General features: G+C 39.8%; 3 protein-coding genes and 1 long non-coding RNA gene across 30 annotated transcripts in view; 2 read left to right on the top strand and 2 right to left on the bottom strand.

The window, feature by feature from the left end:
* The window catches only part of MCMDC2 (minichromosome maintenance domain containing 2), a 17,454-nt gene extending 12,374 nt beyond the window's left edge, over positions 1-5,080 (top strand). For 17 of the 19 annotated variants that reach the window (XM_083451064.1, XM_083451069.1, XM_083451078.1 and 14 more), the window contains 6 exons: positions 304-509; positions 1,329-1,498; positions 1,864-2,043; positions 2,746-2,888; positions 3,837-3,946; positions 4,849-5,080. In XM_083451064.1, coding sequence (XP_083307190.1) covers positions 304-509; positions 1,329-1,498; positions 1,864-2,043; positions 2,746-2,888; positions 3,837-3,946; positions 4,849-5,015 — 976 coding nt within the window. In that variant the 3' untranslated portion in view covers positions 5,016-5,080. The remainder of the gene's footprint in view (positions 1-303; positions 510-1,328; positions 1,499-1,863; positions 2,044-2,745; positions 2,889-3,836; positions 3,947-4,848) is intronic. The other 2 variants (XM_083451070.1, XM_083451072.1) reach the window with 2 other exon arrangements.
* Positions 1,294-14,443, bottom strand: LOC310682505 (uncharacterized protein). 5 transcript variants are annotated; one of them, XR_014513921.1, is made up of 6 exons: positions 14,199-14,442; positions 10,354-13,253; positions 8,881-10,279; positions 7,831-8,276; positions 6,701-7,002; positions 4,551-6,258 (listed from the first exon to the last, which is right to left on the bottom strand). XR_014513921.1 is itself a non-coding variant. In XM_083451458.1 (5 exons), the coding sequence occupies exons 1-3, from the start codon at positions 14,234-14,236 to the stop codon at positions 6,992-6,994; spliced, it is 495 nt and encodes a 164-aa protein (XP_083307584.1). In that variant the 5' UTR covers positions 14,237-14,310; the 3' UTR covers positions 1,294-4,516; positions 6,156-6,258; positions 6,701-6,991. The 5 variants fall into 5 exon arrangements, 2 of the variants coding, with proteins under 2 accessions (XP_083307584.1, XP_083307583.1); XM_083451458.1 differs by lacking the exons at positions 8,881-10,279; positions 10,354-13,253 and adding an exon at positions 1,294-4,516 and having other exon boundaries at positions 6,156-6,258; positions 14,199-14,310; XR_014513920.1 differs by having other exon boundaries at positions 8,881-13,253; positions 14,199-14,443.
* Positions 13,980-18,278, top strand: LOC310682592. Its single transcript, XR_014514031.1, has 3 exons — positions 13,980-14,044; positions 15,851-16,053; positions 18,199-18,278. It is a non-coding gene; the product is annotated as an uncharacterized lncRNA (long non-coding RNA).
* TCF24 (transcription factor 24) lies at positions 16,693-27,298 on the bottom strand. Of its 5 annotated transcripts, XM_083451443.1 has the most exons (5): positions 27,172-27,290; positions 26,698-26,764; positions 23,820-23,926; positions 20,794-21,179; positions 16,693-18,553 (listed from the first exon to the last, which is right to left on the bottom strand). In XM_083451443.1, the coding sequence occupies exons 3-5, from the start codon at positions 23,884-23,886 to the stop codon at positions 18,440-18,442; spliced, it is 567 nt and encodes a 188-aa protein (XP_083307569.1). In that variant the 5' UTR covers positions 23,887-23,926; positions 26,698-26,764; positions 27,172-27,290; the 3' UTR covers positions 16,693-18,439. The 5 variants fall into 5 exon arrangements, with proteins under 5 accessions (XP_083307569.1, XP_083307570.1, XP_083307572.1 ...); XM_083451444.1 differs by lacking the exon at positions 23,820-23,926; XM_083451446.1 differs by lacking the exons at positions 23,820-23,926; positions 27,172-27,290 and adding an exon at positions 26,853-27,161.
* Between the last annotated feature and the right edge of the window lie 38 nt (positions 27,299-27,336).

Raw genomic sequence — 27,336 nt, 5'->3', positions numbered from 1 at the left:
CTAAGTGCTCTTTTCTTTAATAAGCAGATTCTCTCCCCCTTTTGTATGACGACTGTGTATACCCTTTTATTTAGCTTTGTGCAAAGAACAATGTTGTTACTGAAGTTGTTCCAATTTCTTATTTTGCTTTTAAAGGAAAATATGTGAGGTAAAACAATGCATATGCTTCTTTATTCCAAGAATAGAATTATTCTACTGAACTGCAATGTCATGTAAACTAAAATTATTTTTTAAAACACTTGATTTCTTTTCCAAATGTATTACACATCCATAACTAAGGTATCTACTTTCCCCATCACCTAGAGTTATGAATTACAGCATTAGTCTTGTTCCACGGGGAATACGGCATATTCCATCTGGTGAAGTTTTTCCTACTGTGTCTAAAGATAAGCATGGAACTGGAACTGCAAGCATTCAGGCCAATAGTGCTTTGCTGGCCAAAGGGGGAGTATGCTTCATTGGAGAATTATCTTCACATAGGAAGGATAAGCTTGAACAGTTGCAGTCAGGTAAACCAACTCAAAGTTTTGTATAATGCAGTACCTAAAATCTGGCATACCTTATTTCAGTTATCCAAATGTCCAAAGACGCTTTGACTTAAAAGCTCCCTTATGCCAGGTTTCTGTTCATCACAATATTTTTTCCACAGTAAGAAATCAGAACTGCAACAGCTTTCTACACCTCAGAGGATATCACATTTTGTATGCGTGTGTAAACCCACTGTTTAGTCACATGGGCTGGCAAATGACAATTCTTGCAGAAGCACTTTACTTGCCTTGATCAAATGCAACCCGTAGTTTTCATATGAGAAAGAGCAAAACACTGGGATATTGTTTGTCTGCTAGCAAAGCAATGTATTGATAAAGAATAATTATTTTAATCATTAAAAAATAACCAAGGTGACATTCAACTGTGCCTGTAGCTAGTGGAAAGGACTTCTGCTTGTGCAATGAGAAGGTCCCTTCCACTCCTGGCAGCTTCCACATGTCCACCAAACCTACTGTTGTCATATCTGGAGGTCCCTGGAGCAGATGTGGGGGAGAGCATATGTGGTGGATACAGGGGAAAAGATTGGGTATCACCACTACCTTCCAAGATAGAAATTAGTATATTATTCACCAGTTTCTATGTCCTTCAAAATAGGGAGCAGTATATCAACCTGTTCTCTGCTACGTTTTGATATGCAGCACTTCCAGTGCATTTCTGTAATTTGAATATATAGAATGTGAGCTATCTTCTTTAAGACAATGGCACTATGTTTTCATTCTTCAAAGACATATTTATAGTGAAATAGATTTTAAGTAGTCTTTATTGTCTGACTTTATAAGTACTTGAAGGAAGAACAACTACTATATTCATTCCTGGAAAGAAATATGGACAAGAAATTGATCAGCAGGTTACCCTTCCAATTCAAACCAGTTTTTGGTCATTTATTGATGTGGATGCTTCTTCTTGCAAAAAGCATAGCCAAGGAGATAATACTCTAATAGGCCAAATGGTAAGTAATGTTTTTTTGCTAGAATTGCACAATGACAATAATTAAAAATAACTAATAGCTTTTAGAGTGATATTGATATACAAAATTTGCAGCCAGTTTCTAGAAAGTGATTTCCTCCAGTCATGCAATCTATTTTCATCAGTGAATTGAGGTAGCTTCTACAATATTAAAACTAGGACTATAGTGCATGCATGCGTTAAACAGACCAAGAGTGCTAAAGGAAATGTTCCAAAATGCGTTTCCCATAAAAACCACTGGATTTTACATTTTTCTAGCTACCCTCAGTCCCAAATAATTCACTTGCTGGTTTTGTCTGGAAACCATATGAAGTTCTGTTCTGAAATATAAATATTTATTTTGTCTAGGATTTAAGCTTTATTTCAGCTAACGTTATAGATGCTTTTTGGCTTCTGATACACTGCAATGAATCAGCATTTTCCAATCCAGTTCTTCCTGTTGTGAATCTCCTTTTAAAAAAGGCCATCAATCCAGAAGATGCAGTCTATGCTATCTCCAAACAGTTTGGAACACAAGATTATGAGGAGGTAACTAGACATTATGAATTGAACCCAACAAGCAGGGCAGTTTGATAAGCTGCTGTTCTATCAATCATATTTCAGATTATGTGCATTTGAATAATGAGGATCCCTTTTGTTCTTCTGCTACTTTAACTTCAATTTGTACAAGTAACCAACTTAGAAAATATATGTTATGTGTCTAACTAGACATATTTGCTAAAGGACTCGTCTGCACTTTATCAAATTCAGACAATTTCAATGTCCAATATTCAGAATAGGAATGAGAAGTTTTCTTACACTAAATCTACATCTTTAGTAAAGCTGTGAAATCCAACAGTGGCTTCAAAATACAAGTGAAAAGAAGCAAGGAAGGTGTTTGACCCAACACTTACTTGACTGCAGAACGGTGTACCAACCGTGCTAAATCATGAGTATCTTAACTTCCATGGTGATTGGTGTAAACTGTCTTAAGCAGTTAGGAAGTAAGTTGAGTTTGTGTTTATGCAACCACTCATATAATCCACATTTTTTCCTATTTTAAAATCATGTTCTTTGTAATGTGAAAATATGTCAAGAATAATGAATTGACAAATTATTAATATTTTAATGAAAATTGTGTCTTGGAAAATACTTTTTAAAGCGATACACCTGAAATTTAAAGATCACTGGTAAATCTAGTGATTTTTCCACAGAATTCATAAAGCAATGAAATAATTTATGTCATTTTAGTTCCTTGCTTTCTCCAAAAATTTGCATGTGGAACTCTGTTCAGAAGCGGAAAGGCTGATTCACGGTTACTACTTAGCAAGTCGCAGAGTCAGAACACATCCTGTTCATGGATCAAATCTCTCAGCAACTGCACTGAATATCTTGTAGGTTTTCATTTACATGTCAAGTATGTGTTCTTCAAAATTTGTATTTAACCTGTGTAATAATTCTGCATAAATAACTATGATAAACCCAAATCTGATGGCTATAAGCCAAAATATTCCTTTGTTTTCCAAAAGCTGGGAAAGAAAATAGGATCAGTCATTCCACCATCATCATGTTCCTAATACATTTCCCCTTAGCTATGTAAGTTATAGAATACATAATTATATGCACTTTTGGTCTGTTTTAGAAATGTCAGTTTATATGCATATCACTTCTGGAGGAAGTGCTTATGCATTTTCTTGGGAATCATTCAGTGTGCTCAGAAGAAATTATTCAAATTAGACACAGGATTGTTCGCTTCCTGTTTCTTAAATTGCGACAGCTTATCTGTATAAGTTACATGTGAACCAATGTGTAATTTCAAGCAGCACTAATCCTAGATTTTGTAAAAAAATAAAGTTTAAGAGCTCAAAAGCCATTTTATATAACTTTGTTTTGTTACATTTCTGAATATGATGTATCAGTTTAAACTTGACTTTCATAGCCAGTTTTTCAAGAGAAGTCATAAGCTCCTTCCAAACCTCACAAATGGTAATCTAATAGAGTTGCCCACCTCTCTATTATCATTAATAGATAAAGATCTATGAATAAGTTATACATTAATTAACAATTGGGCGTGCACAGTAGAGGGTATTTGCCTAGCACACTGTAGCTATTTTAACCAATATGGCTCCATCTCTATCAGCCTAAAACCACACCTCTTGTTTGTACTTGTAACTGACCTGAATTACATCAAAAATACACAAGTCCCATTTCTCCCCATACGTGTCTGTAGCAGCTACATTTCACTGTGTGTAAAGATTCATACAACATCTCTGGCAACAGACTTTGTTATTAAAATTTTGTACAACTGATTTAAAATTATTAAATTTATGTTTGTGCTGTAGGATTTCACTGTCTAAAGCACATGCTAAGCTGAGTTTAAGAACAGAAGTACTTGAAGAAGATGTTTTGATTGCTGTATTACTATTTGAATCATCTCTCACTTTAAAATACGGTATAAACCTTTTAACTGAACCTTTCTTAATGAGGGCTATTAAAATAACCACGTAAAATCCTTAAACGCAGGGTGCTTTTATGATTGGGCTGAAAAGCAGAGCTCCAAATACTGAATGTCTGGTTACCTCTCAAGGTTCTGCTTGTCCACCCAAAGTCTCATTTCCATGGATGAGATTTCTCTTCCCTTCCTTTTGTGTTGACATCACCATCTATTGAAGAGTCCGCACTGAAGGGCACTGTCAGAAACAAGACCCTTGACATTCCTGCACTTGGTTCCTATAAAGAGCCCCTCTTTCTCGCACAAAATATATTGCGTCCATCTTGACCTAGATGCCACTGTAATGAGCGTCCAGTGCATCATCTAGTCTGGTTTTGTGTGATAAATTTCAATTACTGCTATTCAGACTCACAACTCCAGGTACTCCTGTAGGATACTGATCATGTGGACCCATTTCAATTGGATATGCACCCAGGATATGAGACTAACAGCTTTGGTTGATAAGTTGAACTGGGATTTGAATTGGATGTGTCTTCATGCACTCATATTAGCTCCCTTGGAAACAGCATCCTTAAAAAGAGCATTTAAAAAATGACAGGCCACCTTTAAATCCAGAAATATATTTATTAGTACAGTGACAGAGAAAGATTGAATGAGCCCAATTCTAAGAACCAACTATATTTTTGCATATAAAAAATCTTAACATCTGAAAGTACTTATAGATGGAGAAACATTCTGCCCATACTTACTGTGTTCAGAAACCTGTTACCTACATGGTTGCCTATCACTGGATATTTCTATGTGAAATTTCGATTGATGTAAATCACATTTTCAATTATACTTTAACATTTTCTAGTTAAAATAAATTATATAAGTTTATTCCTCTACTTTTATTTTCACAGGTGCTTCTGTGTTTTGTGTGGCCCCAAATGCTGTGTTTCCATTTGAACTCAATAGTGAAAACTCTCTAAATCAAAGGGATATTTACTTGATGCAGTGCCATCAACAGTTGAAACAATTTGTTGCTACATATGGACCTGCAACAGATGTTCTTATTAGCGAAGATTAGTTTATCTGCGAAATGAGGTCTATTTTTTAAAATAAACTTGAATGTGTAAATAGTTGTAAGATCAATTCATGTAGTTCTTAATGTTTGTCATACATACATTTTGAGAGTCAGCAAAACTGATTTTCCCGTTGTCACATTATAACACTGGAAATATGGAGGATGCAATGCTTGGTTACAGAATTGTACTATTTCAGACATTGCTTTTCCTTTCTAGTCTTGCATTTCTCAGGGCGGGGAGGAACAGAGAAAGAAAACATTTTCCATTTTGTGAAAAGGATGTATGACCTTGGTTCCTGTTATAGCCTCCCAAGTTTTGTGAAAGAATAAGAGCAGCTTTTACTATGAATGTCTTAAATGGAGTGTAATTCAACTCACTATTGCTATATAGACTATGTGGGAAAATAGTCTCTTAAATATATTATTATTACTATTATTAAAAAAAATTCTCTTTATTACCCACTCTTCACCGTAAGGTCCCAGGGCAGGTTATGGCATTAAAAACAACATTAAGGACATATTAAAACAATGAAAGGGTTTTCAATATCCTGAATAACAATGTTATGGTTACTTTCTTTGGGTATGTCCCATGGGTGTACGCTTGTTCACACTTCCACTTGTCACATTGCTTTCCACTCTATACCACTGAATCGGAGCAAACATCAATCAGGTTTTCTGGGGAAAGTGGTGGGGCAAATGGAAAACCTCTTGAGCCCATGCTTTGTAGTCAAGCAACAAGCAGCAGCATGGATGAGCCCTAACACTTTGTTCTCAATTAGGGGGGGAAAGATGGTTGCATATAAGGCATACCTTAGAACATCAAATATAAAATATTTGTGGTTTAAGGATTGAATGAAAATCAGTTTTCTAAATTTCAAAAGATACTGAATTTCAAGCATTACTGTCAACTGCATCTAGCAGGAAAAGAATGCTGAATTTGATGGGCCTTTGGCCTGATCCAGCAGAGCTGCTCTTAAGCCTTCAGTATTCAGACAGAATGACTCCCTTTCATAATTTAATCTTCTTAGCTTTATCTCAAAAATTTCTTATTACAATAAAATTAAATATCTTTTTCATATAACATTTGCAAAACACTCAGGTTTGGTTTCTTATACATGGATTACAGGTTTAGTGAACGACTACCTCAAACTTGCAAGTAGCACTTTCATGGTTGAAAACGATTTGACAATCTGGTCTCATTTCTGAATACATCCGAATTCAGGAAGGCACACAATCAAAACATCCACTGCAATAAAAACAATTAACATAACTTTATAATGTTCTAAGTAATTATGTTACTTGGGCCATTTAAAGCTTTACTGGCATCTCAGAATTAGGAAATACACATCAGTATAAATTCAGATGGGTAAACGGCAAAAGGAAATCATCACTGTGCCAGCAATGCAATTTTTAATATCTATACAATGGAAAACATGACTTCCTAAATTAAACTATTTCCATGGCTTTGTAATTGCTTGCAGAATGAACCCTCCAGTTTTTTTTTCAAAAGCAGGGAACAAGAAAAGTCATATACATAACAATCTGAGGTTGTATGAAGTGTCATCAACCTCCCAACAATGTTTACTGAAAAGGAATATTGTAAAAGTAAATTTAAACTCAATCTATGTGTCTATTAAAAACTAGTTTTACTAAAGCACTTAGTTAAAATTTTAAAGAGTAACACTTACCATTATCCATACTTTAGGGGTCAACAGGGCATCTTGACAGACCTAAACTAACAGAATAATAAGACATTTATAGATAACCAGCTGAAAATACTATTTTAAAAATGTCAACTATGTAACTAATTGTTTGGCTTGTACAAAAGTTGTCTTTTATCTCAAGTATATACAAACAGGATCCGTTCCAGAGGCCCGGCCGTATCCCGAAAATTCCGTAACTGGAGGACAGCTTCTGGGTTTGCTGCAGCCGTAACCCAAAAATTCCGGAACCTGGAGGTTACGCAACAAGTCATCATGCTAGTTGTCCCCTGCAAAAGAATAATTTTATCATTGAAAAATAATTCTCACAGATCCTTGAATATGTGAAGCACGGGGGAGGGGGGGGTTCTTGCCCATGGAAATGGTACTTTATACCAAATGCATAATCATGGTTGGGTGTTTTAGAAATATTTTAGGTCACAATCAGCACAGATGCAAGGAGCTTATGGACTGTTACAACCTTGACCCTGTATTTGTTGTTCCAAATTTCCATAGCTGCATGCAAGCACACAAAAGTTAGAAACTAGTACTAGCTCTGTCCCAATCTGTAGGGATTTGAGGCTATTGAGGTTAACAGGGATAACTTTTTAGGTGTACCGTGGCACCTCAGGCTAAGTACTTAATTCGTTCCAGAGGTCCATACTTAACCTGAAACTGTTCTTAACCTGAAGCACCATTTTAGCTAATGGGGCCTCCTGCTGCTGCCGCACTGCCAGAGCCTGATTTCTGTTCTTATCCTGAAGCAAAGTTATTAACCTGAAGCACTATTTCTGGGTTAGCGGAGTCTGTAATCTGAAGCGTATGTAACCTGAGGTACCACTGTACCTTGAATCAACTGCTGTCTGATAACAGGACAGATGACTAAACTTACCCCACAAATTTATCACTCACACTTGAGATCTTGAATTTGCATGAGATGCTACAGCCTAAGGCAGCAGTACGAAGTGGAGAGCAAATCTTTTTGTAGTTAAAACTGCTGTAAGGTGCACCCAAGATCCAGACTTCGCCCTCTTAAGACTCCTAAGCCAACAATATTACAGTGGTACCTCAGTTCTTAACCCGAGGTACCATTGTTTTTGTAATTTGAATCAACTTACCTTTTATGATTTGCGTAGTTTTCCCCGCAGAATATTTTCGTGCAATGGCAGAGTCCGGGAACATGTCAGCTACACACTTTTTGAAGTCGTCGTAGAAGGTGAAAGAAATGTTGTGTTTGGCACACAGCATGGCCATTTTAACCTCTGCATTTCTGACCTGGTCAGCCTCTGTGGTATTCCTAGTCACAAATGAGGACACAGTCGGGGCATGTTTCTGTGCCTCTAGCCCGCGCTTGTGCTTGGCCGAATTTTTATGCTGAGTGACATCGGTCCTTCCCCCATGGGAGACACTAAAACTGCAACTGCAAATTGTGCAGAATGCATGACCATGCCCCATTCTGCTCTTCTTCAAGAAGCTAAATTCCTTTTCCCATTTCTCACGATACTTGCACAGCCTCTTTGCTTTTTTCGAAGGAATGTCTGCTTCTCCACCTCCATCCATCTTTCTTTGTTTGAAAAAGAAGAAAAGCAACACATCAGAATAGCCACACATGCAATCTGCAAAGAGATTGCTCTCCTGTAGCAATCCTACCTCCTCCAAATTCATACGTGGGATTTGACTAGAGTAACACATGACTGGAAAGGTTTGCAGTTCCACAAACATAGGTGTGCACTGCCTCAAAATAAAAAGAAGTGAACAAAAGAACACTCACTAGGGGGCCATTGCTGAAAAAAGTCAACTTTGTAACCAGAGGTTCAATGAATAGAATCTGAATCACATGCACCACAAGGCCTATGCACCCTCAACTTAAGATGACTCCCTGGCCTGGCTTTGCAGCAGCACGTGCAACAAAACGGCGTCCAGCGTTCAAAAACCCCCTCAGCTTGCATTAACTAGCCACACACACACACAAGGCGGTGACAGCCTTCCCCCCTCGCCATGAAATCGCCTCCCGCCATTTTAGTCAACCAGCTCCTTTCCTTCTCCCCACAGCAGTCAATCGAAGGAGCCTCCAAAACAAATCCAAAAGCCCATGAGATCGCTGCCCGCCATTGTACTCAACCACCTGCTCCTTCTCTTTTCCACATGTGCCCCCGCTCCAGACAGACCTTATCCCCGGCAAGGGTGAGTGGGCCGTCGATGTAGCCATCTGATTCCGAGCACAGGTACGTTCTGAGCCCCTCCAAGCCAAAGGCCCAAAGGCAGAAAGCCCAGCCAGCAGCCAAATGAAGCCTCAAGCGGTGGTTCCCACAGCGCAGCGACCCGGCAAAGGGATACAGCAGCAAGGAAACCACACCACTGGGAAGCGCTGAAGCAAAGGAGAGTCCCCAGGCAACGCAGCCAATTTTATCGGCACAAGGCATGCACACTCCGCCCCCCAGTCGTTCTCAGACTCCTTATTGGTGAGCAACACAGCCGAGCAACGCAGCGGAGGAACCTCCCTGGCCGGCAGGGAGGGAGAGGAGCTGCTTCCTTTGAAATCCGGGAAATTTACGGGATATCTATTAATCCAGGATAGCAACGGGAAACAGCACTGGAATAAGGGAATTTCCCGCAAAAAAGAGAAGGTTGACAGCTATGCTCCTTTCATCCATGGAATGCTTTTGATCCAGTACAGGGATCACACTGGCAGGCAGGAGCAATTTTTGCACATTTCCCCACTCCTTTCCACAAACTTCCCTCCCTCCCAGACTGTTTTGGAGGGTCCCCCAATCTTCCAAAGTAGATTTTTAGAAGGGGTAACAGGGGGATTAGCAAAGGTTGTCTGTCTCCACCACATCCTATTAATGGAAACTCCACTAGGTGGATACTCCCAATGGAAGAAGCAAAATCTGGATCCAAGCCAATATGTCTGTTATCCTCAACAGCTGTTGCCTTCAAAGCATATTGCTACTTCCCATACAAAGCATTTTGCCAAAATCTACTCAACCTTTCAGACATACATTGGCTGTGATGTGGCTACTGCCATTCACGAACACAAACTGCAAGGCAATCCATCTATCCATTTTCTCTCCTTAATTAAAGAGCAGAGAAAAGCAGATGGTACTAATATAGGAATCTATCTGTACCAAATGTTGGCTTGCTGGTCCCCTGAAAGTTACCGGTAATCATTTCTTAAGCTTGGAATTGAGTTGCTCTTGGAAAGGGTAGCTATGCCTTAGTTTATCCAATCAGATGCTAAAGTAAGTTGGTTTAAATTGTTAATATATTTTCTCAGTTTTGTGTGCTTTCATTACAAAGAAAGCTCATATATGCAGTATTCTTAAGGGTTCATGTTGTTATACCTTGTTGGTTGAAACAACAACGAAATCCCAGACAAATGATTCTGAAGCCACTGGGCGTAAACATAACAGTAGATGCCATTGTCAGAATATGATGAGAGGAACTGCAAAGGCCATTAGATCCCAGTTCCAAAAATCATTATGGGGTGGTGTTTCCTTGCAAAGTTAAAAGATTTTATAGAGACACCATGTTTCCAAAGAGGTTTTTTTAAAAAAAGTTTGTTATCTGGCAAGTATAAAATACGAACTAAAATTTCAGGATTAAAGTGAACTTTGCTTTGGGACTCAAGCTATGTGAACAAGCACAACATATTCCCTACAGGCTCAGTTCAATCTGAAAACTGAGTGTATGGTATTTCCTAGTACCATCAAGCCAAAAATAGATTGCTACACAGTGAAGAGGTCATGGGTCAGGGCCATAAGACAACTCTCTAACCAATTTCCCCACTGACAAAGAGGCAATTTATCATTATAGCTTGGACATTCAGCTGATGCTACTGATTTATGAAGACATCAGCTCTAGTAATGATCTTCAGCTGTCTAATTCATCATCATTCAAACAACTTGGCAGCCTGGAAATAACTCAAAATAATCAATACTAGAAGTACATTTTCCCCATTGTGTTTTCAACAGACCAACTAATTAAAATATAGGTCAATTCCAGAAAAATTATACAAAGGAAAAGAGGGCCTCACAATGCCATAGTTAATGTACCTCCACTTTCAAATATATATAGATATCAGCTGCATGCACACACACTACTTGTGCATTTGTGTATAATGCAGAGCTTTCCAAACTTTTCATGTTGGTGGCACAATTTTTAGACATGCATCATAGCATGACACAGTAATTCAGTTTTACTAGCAAACTAGAGGTTAAACTAACCCCTTCTAAGAGATTTGGATACATACATAAATTGTAATAATGAAATTTATGGGGACACAACATCTCATGAAAATGTTTCATTTATATTTTTTAAAATATATGATTTGTAAGATAACAACATACATTTCCAAGATTGTTGTCATTTATGTGTAACAATATGTAAATATGTGCAAGAATTTTTAAAAAATTGAATAAAACCAGTAACTACTTACCATTTTAATGAGATGTTTGAGATTAGTAGGGTGAACATGGTTTTGAATATTTGGTGGAATATTAGATAGACACTCACATTTCATCATCAAACATTTTTAAAATTCCACGTTTCAGTGTCTTAAAGTTTGTCATTGTTGAAAAGGATACTTTACAAATGAACATAGTAAAAAATTGCAGAAGAATATTTAACGCTTTTTTACCTATTTGGACGAATTTTTGAAACATGAATGCAAAAACTGCAAGTCACCTTCTCATACATCATTAACAGACATCAATAATTTTAGCTAATTCTTCTTCAATAAGTGAAAAGTTCCTCCTTGCAGTTTAAAGAAATGGAATTATGATCTAATCATAGTCGTGGATTTCAACACTTGGGAAGTAATGATGAACTTTCTCTCTGAACAATGTTAAATGGTCAGCAATTAGTGAGCTGTTATCACATTTTAGCTCGCACTCAGAAGTTTTGGAAACATTTCAAAATTTCCTTCTTTCCCTTTCATTTTCCAAATTGCTATTTTGTCTCTCATAGAACAAATTTTATCTACCACTGTTAATGTATTTTCTCCTTTTTCTTGCATACTGGTATTCATTTTATTCAAATGTTCAAATATGTCAGCAAGATATGCCAATTTTGCACACCAAAGTTTGTTTTGAATGAGATCACAGAATTCCTTTTGCTGATTTTCCTCAAAAAGTTTAAGCATCATTTCCCTCAATTCGTATACAAGACAAAGCACTTTACCTCTTGACAGCCAACAAATGTCTGTGTGTAGTAGAAGCTTTTGAAAACTTGCCCCCATTTCTTCACAAATATGAGCAAATAATCTTGATTCAAGATGTCTACTTTTAATGTAAATGACCATTTGAACCACTTTGTCCATAACTTTTCTTAATTCATTTCCAGTAGTGTGCGACTAGTGCTTCGTGATGTAAAAAGCAACAAGTAATTATATTTTTAATCTTCCTTTGCTAAAGCTATAAAACCCTTTGTTGAACCAACCATTGAGAGTGGGCCATCTGTGCATATTCCTACACAATTTAACCACTGCAAATTACTTTCCTTCATGAAGCAATCTAAAGTTTTAAATATATCTTCACCTCTAGTTTTTATTGGAAGTTCTAGACAGCAGAAGAATTGCTCAATAATTTTGTCAGTATGAATGAAACGTATAAAAATAAATAACTGCGCTACTGACATCTGTTGCAATGTAAAGATCATATTATCGTTTTGAAAAATATCCTTCATTTGCAGCTTAATGTTATCAGATATGTCTTGAATACATCTTCCAATTGTGTTATCTGCCAAAGGGATTTTATTAACTTCTTTTTCAAATTCTGGCCCAAACATTGTTCAAACAATAGCACAGCAAGATTCCTTTATGGTGGTTTCTGCAATAGTGTGTGGTTCCTTGTTTTTGGTAATTATTTGAGCTACCAAGTAACTTGCCTTTTGAGCTTTCTTTAACGTCTGCATTCTCCTTATGAGTGATGCAGACGGCTTCTTTATAGGTTTTGAAATCTCAATAAAGTATTCTACTGCTTTTTCTGACAAATGACTGTGTTTTGATGTAAAATGACTTCAACTTGTTTGGTACCATACTTCCATTTGTAAGTATATCCCTACAAACGACACTGGGGAAAGGATTGTTTTCATTACCAGAAAATGAATCCCCGTTTCATATACTGTAATCTTTACTGTATAAATGAGGCTTGGAATATTTTCCTTTACACTTCTTATGTACTAAAACAGACTGTTCAACAGTTGATTCTTGTATAGTTTCCTCTACAGCTGCTATATTCTGTTCATTGTAAACGCCATCTCCACCAACTTTTCTTAATTAGAAACCTATCCATTTTAGGGGGTAATTCAACTGCAATTTAAGTAATTAAACATGAAAATAGCAGCATCAGCACTTAAACTCCCTCAGAGCAGGTGGTGGTGGTCTCTGTAACAAGTGTGAGGCCAAAGTGGTAGGATCCAGCAGCCAGTGAGGGTGGGTGGCAACTAGTCTTGGCTACTGCAGGGCACTTAGGAAACTTCTTCCATCCTGGGCCAGGGCCTCACGCTAGCCGGGCCCTGCACTGGCCCAGAGGCAGGAGAGCTGCAAGAGAAGAGGGGAGGGCTACCACCCAGCCCAGCCAGGCAGGACATGGTGGGGCAGGGCAAGAGAACGAGACACCAATGACTCCTTGGAAAGCATGGATCTTCAAATTCTGCTGCTTGTGAGCGTAGACAACGAGCGATGAGACTGGGCACTTGAGGGCTCCTGGCAAGCAGCCTCGACCAGGGAGCAGAGGAAAGCGGGCAGGCAGGCAGGGTGGGGAGCCTCCTGTGCAGCAGCTACTCAGTGGGCTGCCCGCTCCCTTTCCAGCCCCAGGGGGAACTGTGAAACACCTACCCACTGTGTCACAACAACACATATTTGGGAAAGCTCTGGCATGACGTGTATTAACAACCTTCTATTTTTCAAGTTACTACACGAGGAATATAGGTAACATGACAATAGCACGTTTTGACAAAAACTGCTTTTAGATAAATGCAGTAGGGTCCGTCTGCTAATGTAATAGACATCTTTACCTTCATCTCCTTCCACTGGTTAGGTCGGGGGGCTGGGTAGAAGAGTGGGCTGGAGGCTCTAAAGAAGAGAGTGAATAACAAGGCTTCCCAAAACTACCACTCATTCTATAAATTGCATTCTAGAAGTGGGCAAAGGTGCCCAGCCCCGACCAGTTATCAGGCGCGGGAGCCTCTTTGTGAGGGAGCGCGACGTGGCCCGTCCATGAAAAAAGGCATCCAGACCCACAACGGTTCCCCAACCCGCCGCCGCCTCGGCCTCCAGCTGAAGGCGGGAAGCTCGCCGCCGCCACGAGTCCTGGCCTAGCTGAGTTCAAGGCACGCGCGGGTCGGCGGCTAGGGAGGAAACTCAGCCAGGCTGGTCGGCGCGAGCACCCCAAGCCGCCCCACACACTTTCGCCCAGGCAGCCGCCGCCGCCAACGGCAGCCCAAACCGCCGCCTCCCCTCCCCTCTCGCCCTCAAACGGCTTACCTGTTCCGCAGACCACGCAAAACCCCGCCGTCCTCCATAAGAAAGGAGCGCGAGGTGGCCGGAACCGGAATTATAAGTCTATGGAGCACGTGACCCGCCCTCCGCCACCCAGCCACGCGCCTTTTGCGCTCGTTCTTTTCCGGGCGAGGTGGCCGACAAGTTAGTTTCGTTGCTGGACTACACGTCCCACAATCCCCTGACAGTTGGGCCTGGCTTGCTGAGGCTGACGGGAGTTGGAGTCCAACAAAAGGCAACAGGCCAAATGCCTTTCTTTTTTTTTTGCCAGAGACGTACGAAAAAGCTTTTTTTTCGGGGGCGGGAAGGCGTGGGGGGGGGGATCCATGCTGATTGCGCGCCAGAGATTTTGGGTTTTGAATCTCGCACCCTCTCGCAGTGGAAGAAGAGATCAGCTATAGCGTTTCTCTGATTTCCAAAGTGGTGGCGGTAAAGAGTTAAAAAAAAAAAAGTCTTGTAGCACCTTTAAGGCTAACGTCATCCCCTCCGACATTTCTCCGATGAAAATAGGGACATCCTATTCCATAATAATAATTTTACTGGGTTGCCCCAGTCACTCTAGGCGGCTTCCAACATACATAAAGATAGAATAAAACATTAAACATTTTAAAAACTTAAACTTGCCTTCAAATGGCTTGGGGCTGAATAACTCCATACCCTCCAACATTTTTCCAATTAAAATAGGGACATCCTAAGGAAAAGCGGGACAATCAGAAACTGGGACGGGATTGTCTGGGAAAATCCAGGACTGTCCCTGGAAAACAGACACTTTTATAACGGGATTATAACGGGATAACCTTTAATGGACTACCCTGTCTTAATAAACGTGTTAAGACTTTAAGGGGCTACAAGACTGATATCACACTTCCACGTCATGGAAAAGTGTGTGCGCTAACATGGGGTGCAACAAAGGTGGACAAGTGCCTGCCATAAGGAGCTCTCCCGGGTCTCCCCAACTCCACTTGCCTTCCCCTGTTGCTGGACTCTTGCCATTAATATATTAATGTTATTTTTCCTTCAGATATCTCAGTATGTAAGTATCTGAAGAAGTGTGCATGCACACAAATGCTCATACCAATAACAAACTTAGTTGGTCTCTTGAGGTGCTACTGGAAGGAATTTTTTTATTTTGTTTCAATATGTAAGACACTCAACTTACCACCCCCAAAATATACTTTGCCAAGGACATAGCCGTGAGGGGGCAGGGAGGGGCAACTGCCCCTCTAAATCAATAAAAATACATAGCTGAGGTTCTGCCCCCCCCCCACAAAAGGCCTCTCCCTTCCTAAAAATCCTGGCTACGCCCATGTACTTTGCACATTCTGTGCTCCCCCATCATTTTATCTGGTGCTGCTCCCACTCCACAGGGTGGCTTATTGTTTATATAGCAGCCTTATTCGAGATGCTGCTGTACAAGATTAAATAAAACAGATCCCTGCCAACGGAGCAGACAAAGGGAAACACACCCAAAATATAAATAAATAAAAACATACACATATATAATCAAAACATTAAAAATATTATACACAATGCACTTTGGGTTCATGTTTATAAGCTGTAATTACAATAGTATACCCTCTAGTTAAAACATTTTCTGTGTTAATATATTCTATGTCAATCTCCATTTGCTCCCTTAGAGACCACATGGAACAGAGCAGTCTTTGTGCAAAGTAAAGGCTTGGGGCAGATGGGAGGGGGACTCAAATGAAGAGAAAAATGAGATTGGGGGAGTCACATGAAGAAAAAAAATGAGATTAAAGTCACGACTTGTTCCAAATTATGGATTAGTTAGCTATAAATGTATACGTTTTTATATGCCCACATGCCAAAAAATCATGAGGTGTGTATTCCAGATCATGAGACGCACATGCATTTTGATGGAAGATGTTTCTGTGAGAACTGAGGAACGGGCCAGAATTACCCATTTGTGCCATTATGCCTAGAAGGCCCACAGAAACAGCTCTCGTGAGGCTTTGGGGCTGGGATTAAATGGCAGGGGCAGGCTCCTTTTCTGATTTTAGTATGGGGGTGGAGGGAAAGCTATGCTGGAAGTGAGGAGTCACACTAGGGTTCAAGCATTTTAGGCCTTAGTCCTATGCGCACATACCAACTAGAATAAGTCCCACTGAAATCAGGTATTCTGAGTAAAAATGCACAGGTCTTGCTGAATGGTCTTGCTTGAAATAACTGAATGATGTCAATAACAAAGGAAGTGTTCAGTTTTATAAAGTACTAGTGCTTAGAAAAGGTATGGTTAAATATGGGGAGGAATTATTCCTCTACAGAGACTGTGTGTCTGCAAGTCACATTTTTCACAGTTAAAGTATGGGAATGGTAGTTGGTTCCGGAATAAGCCATAGCGATGGCCGAGTCAAAGGCTAATCAGTTGTTGTCATTATTATTATTTTAAAGAAAATCCTAATATTATAAAACATGATAACATTCTTAACTCCTGTACCGCAAAGAATTTCCCCAAATATTCCTTTTAAATGCATTTTATTTTTGGCTTCTTGTGGAACAGTTTCATTTCTTTGATTCTGACAAATCATAGCATTTTTCAAAGTATTTAATATAAATATTAAAATTCTGTAAAATCATGTATAACATATACAATAAGAGAAGATAACTAGGTGAACCTCTACTGCACTTATCTTCTAACCACTGTTGCTTACATGCTGCAAATATTTTAGCTGAACTAGCTGAGCATGCAAGCTCTGTTTTCTGGAATGAACATATCAAGCTATAAAACATGTACACATGTTGCAGTATAGATGTACGGTAAGCTTTTCCCTCAAACATTAATGCAGTTCAGACTGTAAAGCAGAGATAAACACAAATAATAAATTATATTACAACACCCATAATATTGCTAGATTCCATACACAAAGCTGCTTACATTGTGGTTTGTTTTTGTTTACTGCAATGTTCTCCCTTGACTATTAACACACATTCATTTTATCAGTGAAAAGAGGCAAATAAATTCATCTGAGAAAAGGCTCTTGAATAGTAGATGCTTCCAAAGGTCATTTGGACCTCTGCGGAAAAGCAACAAAGAGTCTTGTGGCACTTTAAACAGATATATTATAGCATACATTTTTGTGGAAAAGAGCCCACTTCATCAACCACATTTGGTATTATCCTAATATGACAGGTATTATACAGTGAAAATAATTGTAAACAGTGAGGTCAAATAGTAAAGAAACAAAAAAATACTAAATTTTCAATATGCAGTGTAGAAACTTCATAGTGTAAAAAGTTTGCATTTTATGGTTAATTAATATCTGCAGCTTATTGAAATTATTGCAGAAGCATCTTAATTCTACACACTTAAGATGCAACACAGAAATCCATATCCAAAGTTCATATAAACACAGATCTGCTTTTTAAGCTCCTTCTTAAGATCAGCCAAACTACACTGTAGACTCTATAGATGTTTTATATAAACACACACACACACACACAACACAGAGGCTCATGCTGATCTATCAGTGGCCATTAGCCACAACTGCAAAATAGATCCTCCATGCTCAAGAACCCTATGAATACCAGATGTGGTCACAAACAATGGCGGAGGGCTGTTGCTTTGATGTCATGCTTGTGCACTTCATGAGAGAATCTGTGCAGTCATTTTTGGAAACGGGACATTGGAATAGATGGATCGCTGATCCAGCAAAGCTCTGTTCTTAAAAGCTTAGATGCATGTGAACAGCCAGAAGAATGCACACCTGTGTTTCTTGAGGGATATGTTCAGAATGAATCCCTTCATTGAGATAGTCCATAATTCTTATGTTAATCACGAACCTTGTTGCTTTAATGCTTGCAAGTTGTCTATTATTTATAAGGGTCAGCTCACACGTTACATTCAGCCATTTCCTTCACAAATGGGATGGAATCCTTGTTGACTCAAATAATGTTACATTCGCCAGGAGTTCATGAATCTCAGTTGGTATCATGTGTACAACGCATGTACATTTTGCTATTTCAGAAATTGTGGAAGTTGTTTGCGGCAGGAGGACCATAATGCACTGCTCACACAAATAGACTGCTTCTGGACATAAAGAAAGCAACCTAAAGGAATGTGTGACTACCTTAAAATTCAGCTTGTCCACCTACTTCAAATGGTGTCAGATACAATTGGGAGGAGGGTCACAGTTGCTGGAAGAAGTGTTTTAATTTAAATATATCCAGCATAATAAATACACAGCATTCAATATAAAAACATAGCATTACATTTGTGAATTTGTTGAAGTTTCTCCTTGATTTGTGTTTTCTGTTTGCGCTGAGTGACTCAAAAACTGCCCTGTAGCTCCAATGTATAGCCTGGATCGCATTGGCCATTTCTAGAAGACAATGTATACAAAAGTACACAATAGATTAGTATTGCTTAGGTGTCATGCTTTCTGAAACAAAAGAGATGAATGAAACTACAGCCGTACCTTGGAAGTCGAACAGAATCTGTTCTGGAAGTCCATTAGACTTCCAAAACATTCAAAAACCAAAGTGTGGCTTCTGATGGGCTGCAGGAAGCTCCTGCAGCCCATCAGAAGCCCCAGAAGCCCCAATGGACGTTCGACTTCCAAAAGAACGTTTGTAAACCAGAACACTCACTTCCGGGTTTCGACTGTTCGGGAGCCGATTTGTTCGGGAGCCAAGGCGTTTGAGATCCAAGGTACGGCTGTATACTGAAGACACACACACGAGTGCAGGTATCTGTAGTTAACAGATCTGTGTCTTGAGAGTAGTAATCCACTGTGTTCAATAGTGAATAAACTGAATGCCTCTTTCATCCCTCGGGGGATAAAAGGGGGTAGACCTGTGGGTTACAGTTATCAGGGATGTAAACTAGAGAGAGGGCAGGGCATGAGGCTTGCTGACCATTTGAGAGCAAGGCTCTGGCTATGGAAGAAGGAAGGACCTGTTGGGGTGCCAATGCTGTGAGACCCTCCCCCTAGGTTCAGGTTGTACATATGTGTAAATAAACCATATATCATAAAGATACCACAGTCTCTGCTGTGCCTCATTAGTCTAAAAGGAAACACAGATCCTGAGTTAAGGTGCACCTGCATTTCCTGGAGTTTCACACTGCTCATGGAGATTGGGGTGGCATGTTAGAATATGTATTTTTTAATGAGCAAGGGCCAATTTAATACCACTAGTGAATAGAATGAGTACAGGAAACAAATAAGTGAAGGGCTGCTTACAGTAATAGTTTGCCTGTTTTTCCTGATTACCAACCCTTTAAATTAGCAGTTTCCTGAACTAAGCCAAGAGGGAACCAGTTCAGGAAATTACTAATTAAAGAGCCAGTAGCCAGGAGGAGCAAGCACTGCTTTAACGCAAAGTAAATGGGAGGCATTTTCTTGATTCCATTGAACTAAAAATATGACTTCTTTCAGTTCTATCTGACAAAGAGTTCTACTTCTCCTTTACATCTGCAGGAGTTGCCATACGTCTGGATTTTCCCATATCCAGAATATTGCTGTTGGCAGCAGTGTCCAGGTGGAAACCGGACAAATGTCTGGGGGGAAACCGGACAAATGTCCTGGAAAATTTGCGCATATGGCAGCCCATGTTGGCAGTGCTGCTTTTGCCATTTTTCCATACAAATAGCTCAAAAATGGCTTTTTTGCAATTTTGCCCCCAAATTTTTTTTGGGGGGTGGTGGTAAAAAAAGCTCAACAACATTTCTGTCTGCTTGAAATATGGAAACCCTATGAAGGAGCAGCCATGCAGCTTAGGGCGTCTGTATCCATTTCTGTTGATTGAGGCTCAGGTGGCCTTGGTGGTGCTGAGTGCCTTGCAGCAGCTTGGCTGGTGGCCCAGCTGCATCACTCTCTGGACAGGGATATCCTAACTTCTATCATCTATGCTTTGATAACCTCTAGGTTAGATTACTGCAGTGTCTTCTGTATAGGGCTGCCTCTGAAGGAAACTTCAGTTGGTGCAGAATTCAGCGGCCAGGTTGCTCACCGGGGCAAGACAGTTTGAGCATAAAACGCCAATCCTGGCCTGACTGCGCTGGCTGCCAATTAGTTTCTGAGCCCAATTCAAAGTGCTGATTTTTACTTAAAAGTCTTAAATGGTGCAGGACTGCAATACCTCAAAGACTGCCTCTTCCCATATGAACCGACCTGGACCCTGCAATCGTCATCTGAGGCCCTTCATTGTGTGCCCCTAAAAAAGCATCCAGAGGGTGGCAACATGAGAATGGGCCTTTTCTATGGTAGCTCCCCATTTGTGGAAGGCTCTCCCCCAAGGAGGCTTGCCTGGCACCATCATTATACATCTTGTGCCAAGCAAAAACTTTTCTTTATAACCAGGCCGTTGGCCTTTAACCATCTGTGGCCTTTTAGAAGTGGGCAGGATGTTTTTAATGCATTTCAATTTTCTCTTGGTTTTAATGGATGCATGTGGTGCTTTCTGTCTGTCTGTCTGTCTGTCTGGTTGGTTGTAAGCTGATTTGGGTTGCCCTGGGCAAGATAAAGCAACTGACAAATTTAATAACAAATAACAAAAGCTTTCATACTCTTCCTTGATTCGGCCTAGTAAAAGAAAACCACTTTTTTTTTGCATGTCTTACCTTAACTGGATGCAGATAGCCATCCCCTCTCAGCGTGCCCAAGCCCTCTCCGGGCAACTCTTCTTCATCCTGCAAGCTGCGGGTAAGGTGAGCAATGTAGGTAGTGGCCAGGAGCAGCACGTCCAACTTGGAGAGCTTGGTGTCAGGTGGCACAGAGGGCAGGGTTCTCTGCAGCTCCAGAAAAGCATGGCGCAGAGTCTGCACTCGGCTGCGCTCTCGGGCGGCATTTGCAGCTGCTGGCCTCCCCAAGGCTATTGCAGTTCGTTGACCAGCTGAAGAATCTGTGCCAGACACACTGGCTGGCAGAGAGCTGGAGTTAGAGCAGGGCACAGTGAGCTCCTTGCAGTTCTCCGATACATTTCTATAGTCCATTGGTGGAGATGAACCTGCAGCCAACAACAACACTTACTTTCCAAGTACTTCAGAGGACGATCATAGTTACGTATTTTTAATGTTGTTATCATTACATTCTGACCTGATGATTTTTTTTTAGTATTACAGCAACACTTTGGACGTACAATTTGTTTTTCACTTTTATCACTGTGTTTTCGGGGAACACAGCTCATAACAGACAGTTCATTAAATCAGTATAGAACTGATTTTGTAACTCTTGAGTACAATCTGCATGGTTGGCCACTAGTTTTAGGCAGTGGTGTAGCATGGGTTGGCAGCACCCGGGGCCATGTGGAGGAAGCGTGGGTGGGAGGGAAACGGATGGTGTATGCTGACCCTCCAAGTATCCCTATTTCCAGGGGCATCCCTGATTTAGAGAAGTCGTCCCAATTTCTGATTTGATTCCAGAATGTCCCACTTTTCCTTAGGATGTCCCTATTTTCACTGTAGAAATGTTGGAGGGTATAGAGTTATTCAATCCCTGAGCCATCTGAAGGCAATCCTTTTTTAAATGTTTCATGTTTTATTATGTTTTTATATATGTTGGAAGCTGCCAAGAGTGCTGGGACAACCCAATAAGATGTGTGGGATATAAATAGTAAAATTATCATTATGGAATGGGGTGTCCCTATTTTCACCGGAGAAATGTTGGAGGGTATGAGTATGCATGCACATTCAACTGCCTAATGGCATTCACATCACCCAAGAGATTGCAGCCGCAAAGATAAGAAGAGTTATTCTATTGTATGGAGAGGTCAATTCCTGGTTTGCATGGAGAAGCCATTTTCAACGGAGCCCAGTGCTGGAAGTGCTCAGCTGTATTGAGGCAGCAGGGGGTGTTGACATTTTGTGTGCCTAACAATTTTGCGGCAACTGCTCCTGTGCCCCCACCCTCACTATGTCACAGGTTTGGGTGAACCAGGCTAAACAAATCATCTGTATTAGAGTTTGCAGATCAGCAGAACCTTATGGAGCTATGCATAGCCAAGAACTGTGGTCATGTACAGAGTTCAGGCAGTTCTAAAAGACTTTCAGAAAATAGTGGCTGACCCGAGAGCAATAAAATAGGAGGCAATCAGAAGCAGGTAACTTTAAAAGTATACGTTTAGGCGGAACACCAGTTAAACTTACAAGTTTAGAATTTACTCACATGCTTAGAATTGCGTTCTCTGAACAGTGATCTCACTCAATGAATTAATTTCCGCTTTTGCACCAACATACTGTGACCTTAAACATTAAGGGTGCCCAATAAAGTTATCTACAGAAATGGCAGGTGTTTTGTTGACTGAGCTGAACAGCACATAGTACTCTTCCCCAAGTCAAATTGTGTAATGACAAAGGCTGGACAAGTTATTTTGGCACCCAACTCCCAAGGAAGAAAGTAACACATGTGCCTCTCCTTGTAAGTAATTAAAATACAATAAAAATATTAAATAACTCAGAATTTTCTGCCATTTCATAACACCCCAAATCTGAGACAGTTTCCTCACTCTGCTAATGGTGGGGACAGCATCACATAGCTTATATTGTATTTGCTCAACAGATGGATTTCTCCTTAATAAACCACCCTAAAACTTCTAGTGAATATGTCTAGAGCCCAATTCTGCATTCTGTAAATAATATCTTATTATATTAAGTGTGAAAAATCAAATCACACAGAATCTGACTCTACTACGTGGTTAATAAATGGGCTGTCCTTTTAGAATAAAAAAAAAATACACTTCTTCCAGAGGTTAAATATTCATTCTTTTGTTTTTAATATTCCATTAGAAATTAAACTTTAGTTCAATCTTCTCTTTCCTTTTAAAATATAAACATTTGGCAGAAAGAGCAACACCCTATTTCCTCTGGGCTGGTGGACGCTGGGGGTGGATTGTTCCCTAAGTATTTTGTTTTGTATTGTTTCACAAAAGATTCTGGTAATTAAATAACGAATGGCAATAAATTCTATTCGGCAAGGTTTTGATTGGAATGACCTCTATAACTTTGAAGAGAAATTGTTTTTATTCAATGTAACTGAAATATCACCACTTTGGAAATCATTGATAACAATAAAGTTACTTTTTTGATGCATAAATTAGTGTTCAGATGATGTTATGTAACATGAAATACTGCTTGAAAATTCTGATTGAGAAGGATTGCAATTCAGGACCCTTAAAATAAAGTGCTTTTACTGAATATATGTTGCAGTAAACAAACTGAAAAGAGATGGTTTCTTGTCATTTCCAATTTACACTAATTTACAAATTAAAAAGGTAAAGGTACCCCTGACCATTAGGTCCAGTTGCGGACAACTCTGGGGTTGCACGCTCATCTTGCTCTATAGGCCGAGGGAGCCAGCGTTTGTCCGCAGACAGCTTCCGGGGACCTTTTAATGTGTTTTTGTCAGGGTAAAAGAGCAGATGATCGTAACAATGGTTTGCATCTGTGAATGAGATCCACTGGATTTCCCCCCTTCTGTAAACAGCACCTTGCCATTTGGGTGCATACTGTACCACTTGGATACTCAAAATTAGGTGTGTGGTTCTTTCAGTCATGGCCACTGTGTACAGTCATAGAGATACCTGGAATATCTATATATATATGTGTTTGCATATACACTGGCCAACATCCAAAGACTTCTAGGCACATACCTAAAATGCTTTTGTGCAAATGCTGAAGCTTTTGCCCGTTTTCATTTCCTTCCACAAAGCTTTGCATTGCAAGAAGGTCTGGAAGGTCTTCTGACGTGCAGGAGTTGCTTTTTGAAGTATGTATGCAAGAGGCCAAGATACAAAGGGGAGGATGAACAGTTTTGTGCTTCCGATTAGCTCTTTTGATTATATATACAGTTGTCTGCAAGTACAGACAATCAGCAAGCATAAATTATTACAGAAATCAGAGGGACTACAGATCAGCTGTATACTTCAGTCCCACAGATTTCATTGGCAATGAGTTTGAGGAGATTGTGCTCCTTGTACATGTATATATTATGTATTTATTAAATCTAGTATATTTCTAGGAGTCTTATAAATTAGATCTATCTATCTATCTATCTATCTATCTATCTATCTAGTTGGGATAGTAGCAAACCCAGGGACCAGTTTGCAGAAGGAAACCCAGTCCTTAACAAGGCTGAATCAAGCTGTTCTGGTTTCCCAGGCAAAAATTTACTTTGATGCTCAGTCTTGCACTTCATTGTATATAGTGTGTGATTGCGGTGGAAGGGTGTTTCTGCAGGGGTTTAACAGCAACTCATCAATGGGACATAGTGAAGGGGCTTCAAGTGGAAAAATGAATGGAGGGGGAACGAGCCTAACACACATTCTATGCCTATGGTGAGAACAGGATCGGGACCACTGGAAGAACTGTATTTCCATCTCAAAGGTTTCCCCTAGTTTCAGAATCCTTCCCTGTTCCATTCAAGTATTTTGCAAAAACTTAGGGTGATGAATGCGTCTGATTCTTATTTATGTACTGTTGCAATCGTTAAGTTTTTTTTTTAAAAAACTGAATGCTGTCATTGCAGCAGACTGTAGTCAAAAACAACAAAACTACTGATTATTATTATTATTATTATTATTATTATTATTATTATTATTATTATTTAACATTTAGTGCCTAATGTTTTCAAGGAGATGAACAAGGTATCAAAAACCAACACAGCCCCTGCCATCAGGCTTACAATCTAAGGGACAGAATGCAAAAGGAAATAGGAAACATACACTGCAGGGAATGTCTAAAATGTAGTAGTGTGTATTTTTAATGTTGTGTCTGCCAAAATGCTTTCCATGCAGAGGATCCCAGCTTTACTCCCTGACATCTCCAGGTAGGGCTGGGAATGTCTGTGGTCTGAAACCGTGGAATGCTATTGCCTGTCAGGGTTGAAAATGCTGAGTTAGGTAGACCAATGGTCTGACTTGGTTTCAGGCAGTTTCCTGTGTTCCTGTTCACACAGAAAAATTTACAAGCACAGACAAATTTGCAGTTTCTGTGGCGACAGTTTTCCTCTTACAGTAGCAGAGAAAAATCGCTTCTAAAAGAGGCACAGAAACTCCCGTAAACATTATTTATACACATGTAGGGAAATAACTGATCAAAATCTACATGGGATATTTAGTGCATCATGTGTCACCTGCAGTTTATAACCTATATGCATTTATTTTCCTTAGTGCAAATCTGCATCAGTATCTTTTTAACAAGATCTTAAAGATAGATTTGCAAGTAGTCAAGAGTGAAAACCAGTCAAGATGGTCCCCAAACTTCCAGTGGTGGAATTCCAAAATTAAGTGTATTCCTATAACCAATTTGGAAGGAATCAATGCATTTTAATTGCCTGTCATTTGTTTTAGTATGCCCCCAAGATTTTCCCTTTCAGGTTTTAGCTCCTTGGCTTTTGATTTGTTTTGTCAATAGTTGTTTTTTTAAATTAATTTGCCTGAATGCTCAGTAAATATTCAGTGCCCATTGAACAGCTATAGAATGTGTACATTTCCTTTCCTGGTCCAGCATTCCAACAAGCAAATTATATTAGTTAGCATCCAACAAATACATTGTTAGTGAACAACTTACAACTCTTTTACACTTGAGGGATTTGAAAAATGTTTGATGATACAGAAGGATTCTAGGTAGTGCCTTATTGGGCTTTTAGGATCTCTTCAGACACCACTTTGGCTGTAACATCAGTTAACTGGGAGAAATGAACAGAGATGTTTAGGGAGTAATGAACAGTATTACTGCCACCTTCCCATTCTTAACATTTATTTGAACACAGAGTAGGGGAAAATCAGTATGACTTATTAGCAAATAAATCCAATCCAAAATTTTCTTTGTTTCTTATTTGGAAGTCTTCTTGATTTGAATGAGGCTTACAGCCAAGAAAGCACTAAATTTAAGCATTGCCGCCCAACTGTTTTTATTACAATAATTAAACGTAAAAGGATAAAGCTAGTATGCAGCATTGTTTACTTAGGAGCATGCCCCGTTGAACTAAATTCCTGCTACTTATTAGCAGATGTTTATAGGACTACAAGAGAAGAAAAAGTAGTGCAGAAATTCCCATTCAACGTTCTAGGTACAACAATTTCCCCAAGCATCAGTGTGATTTTCACTAATGGGCAGCTGGATGCAAATATGCCTTTCCTCACTCTCACTTTCTTGAGGCTTGAGGTCAATTTGCGGCTGATGTATAGCTTGATCCTCAATACACACAAATAATTTCTATTTTTAAGATCGAGATGAAAAGTTCTGTAATACATTCCATCTATATCTATATCTATATCTATATATCTATATCTATATCTATATCTATACTGTTTTTATTCAAACGATGTTGGAACATCGAAAGGTATTCGTTCTTATACACCACATCTGTAACTCAAATTGCTTTCTTACAGCTACACATTTTGACTTTCCGGCACTGAAAAAACAGCAGCTGGAAACAAGCAGTCGCTGACTGATTTCGCATCCGAAAAGCCAGGAGCTCCTAAGAGATCGAGATATTCCCTATTCCGAAAGCCCACAAATTCGCACCTTTCTTCAGCTGAGCCTAGAATAACTCCCGACACGAATCAATAGCGGCGAGACTTCGCTCACAATCCTGCAAGGAAACAAATATCACTTTCAATCCCTCCTGAGTATAATGGCAAGATGATTAGGGAGAGCTAGCCAATCCAATTTAAAATTACCTGCTTGTTGTTGAGCCTGTGGAGTTCGCCAAAGCTGAGCGAGCCCGCTTCTCTCGATTTGCAGGGTAACTTTTATTCCCAGGGAAGTTACTGAGGCAACTTCCAAGAGAACATGTTCAAAAGGCAGGCAGACCACCAAGATGCATCTCTAAAGCAGCACTTTTGGGGGAAACCGTTTCGGGCTTGATTTCCCAATGATTGGGTTCTAACAATAAATGAGACTGCACGCAAATACAGAACCAGAAGAAATATAACAAAACAGCACACTTGTCCGCTACTGTGATAGAGAGAGCAGAAAGTTACCCAGGAAAGCACTTACTTAGTCTTCTGGGGTGAGCACCCGGGGCAGAGAGGCGCCTGGCCGGCCAGTAGCGATGTAGTCCAGGCTGGGAGGGGAGAAGCGCGTCTCTCTTATAGACTTCCGAGGGGCTCCTCCGCCTCCTGCTGCTGCTGCTCCTCCTCCTCTCGCATCGCCCCCTGTCCT

Source organism: Podarcis tiliguerta, assembly GCF_965153285.1.
Source record: "Podarcis tiliguerta genome assembly, chromosome: 7".
In the NCBI taxonomy this organism is placed as follows: Eukaryota; Metazoa; Chordata; class Lepidosauria; order Squamata; family Lacertidae; genus Podarcis; species Podarcis tiliguerta.
Note: the sequence above shows the minus strand (reverse complement) of the source record. Positions and strands in the feature narration are given on the sequence as shown.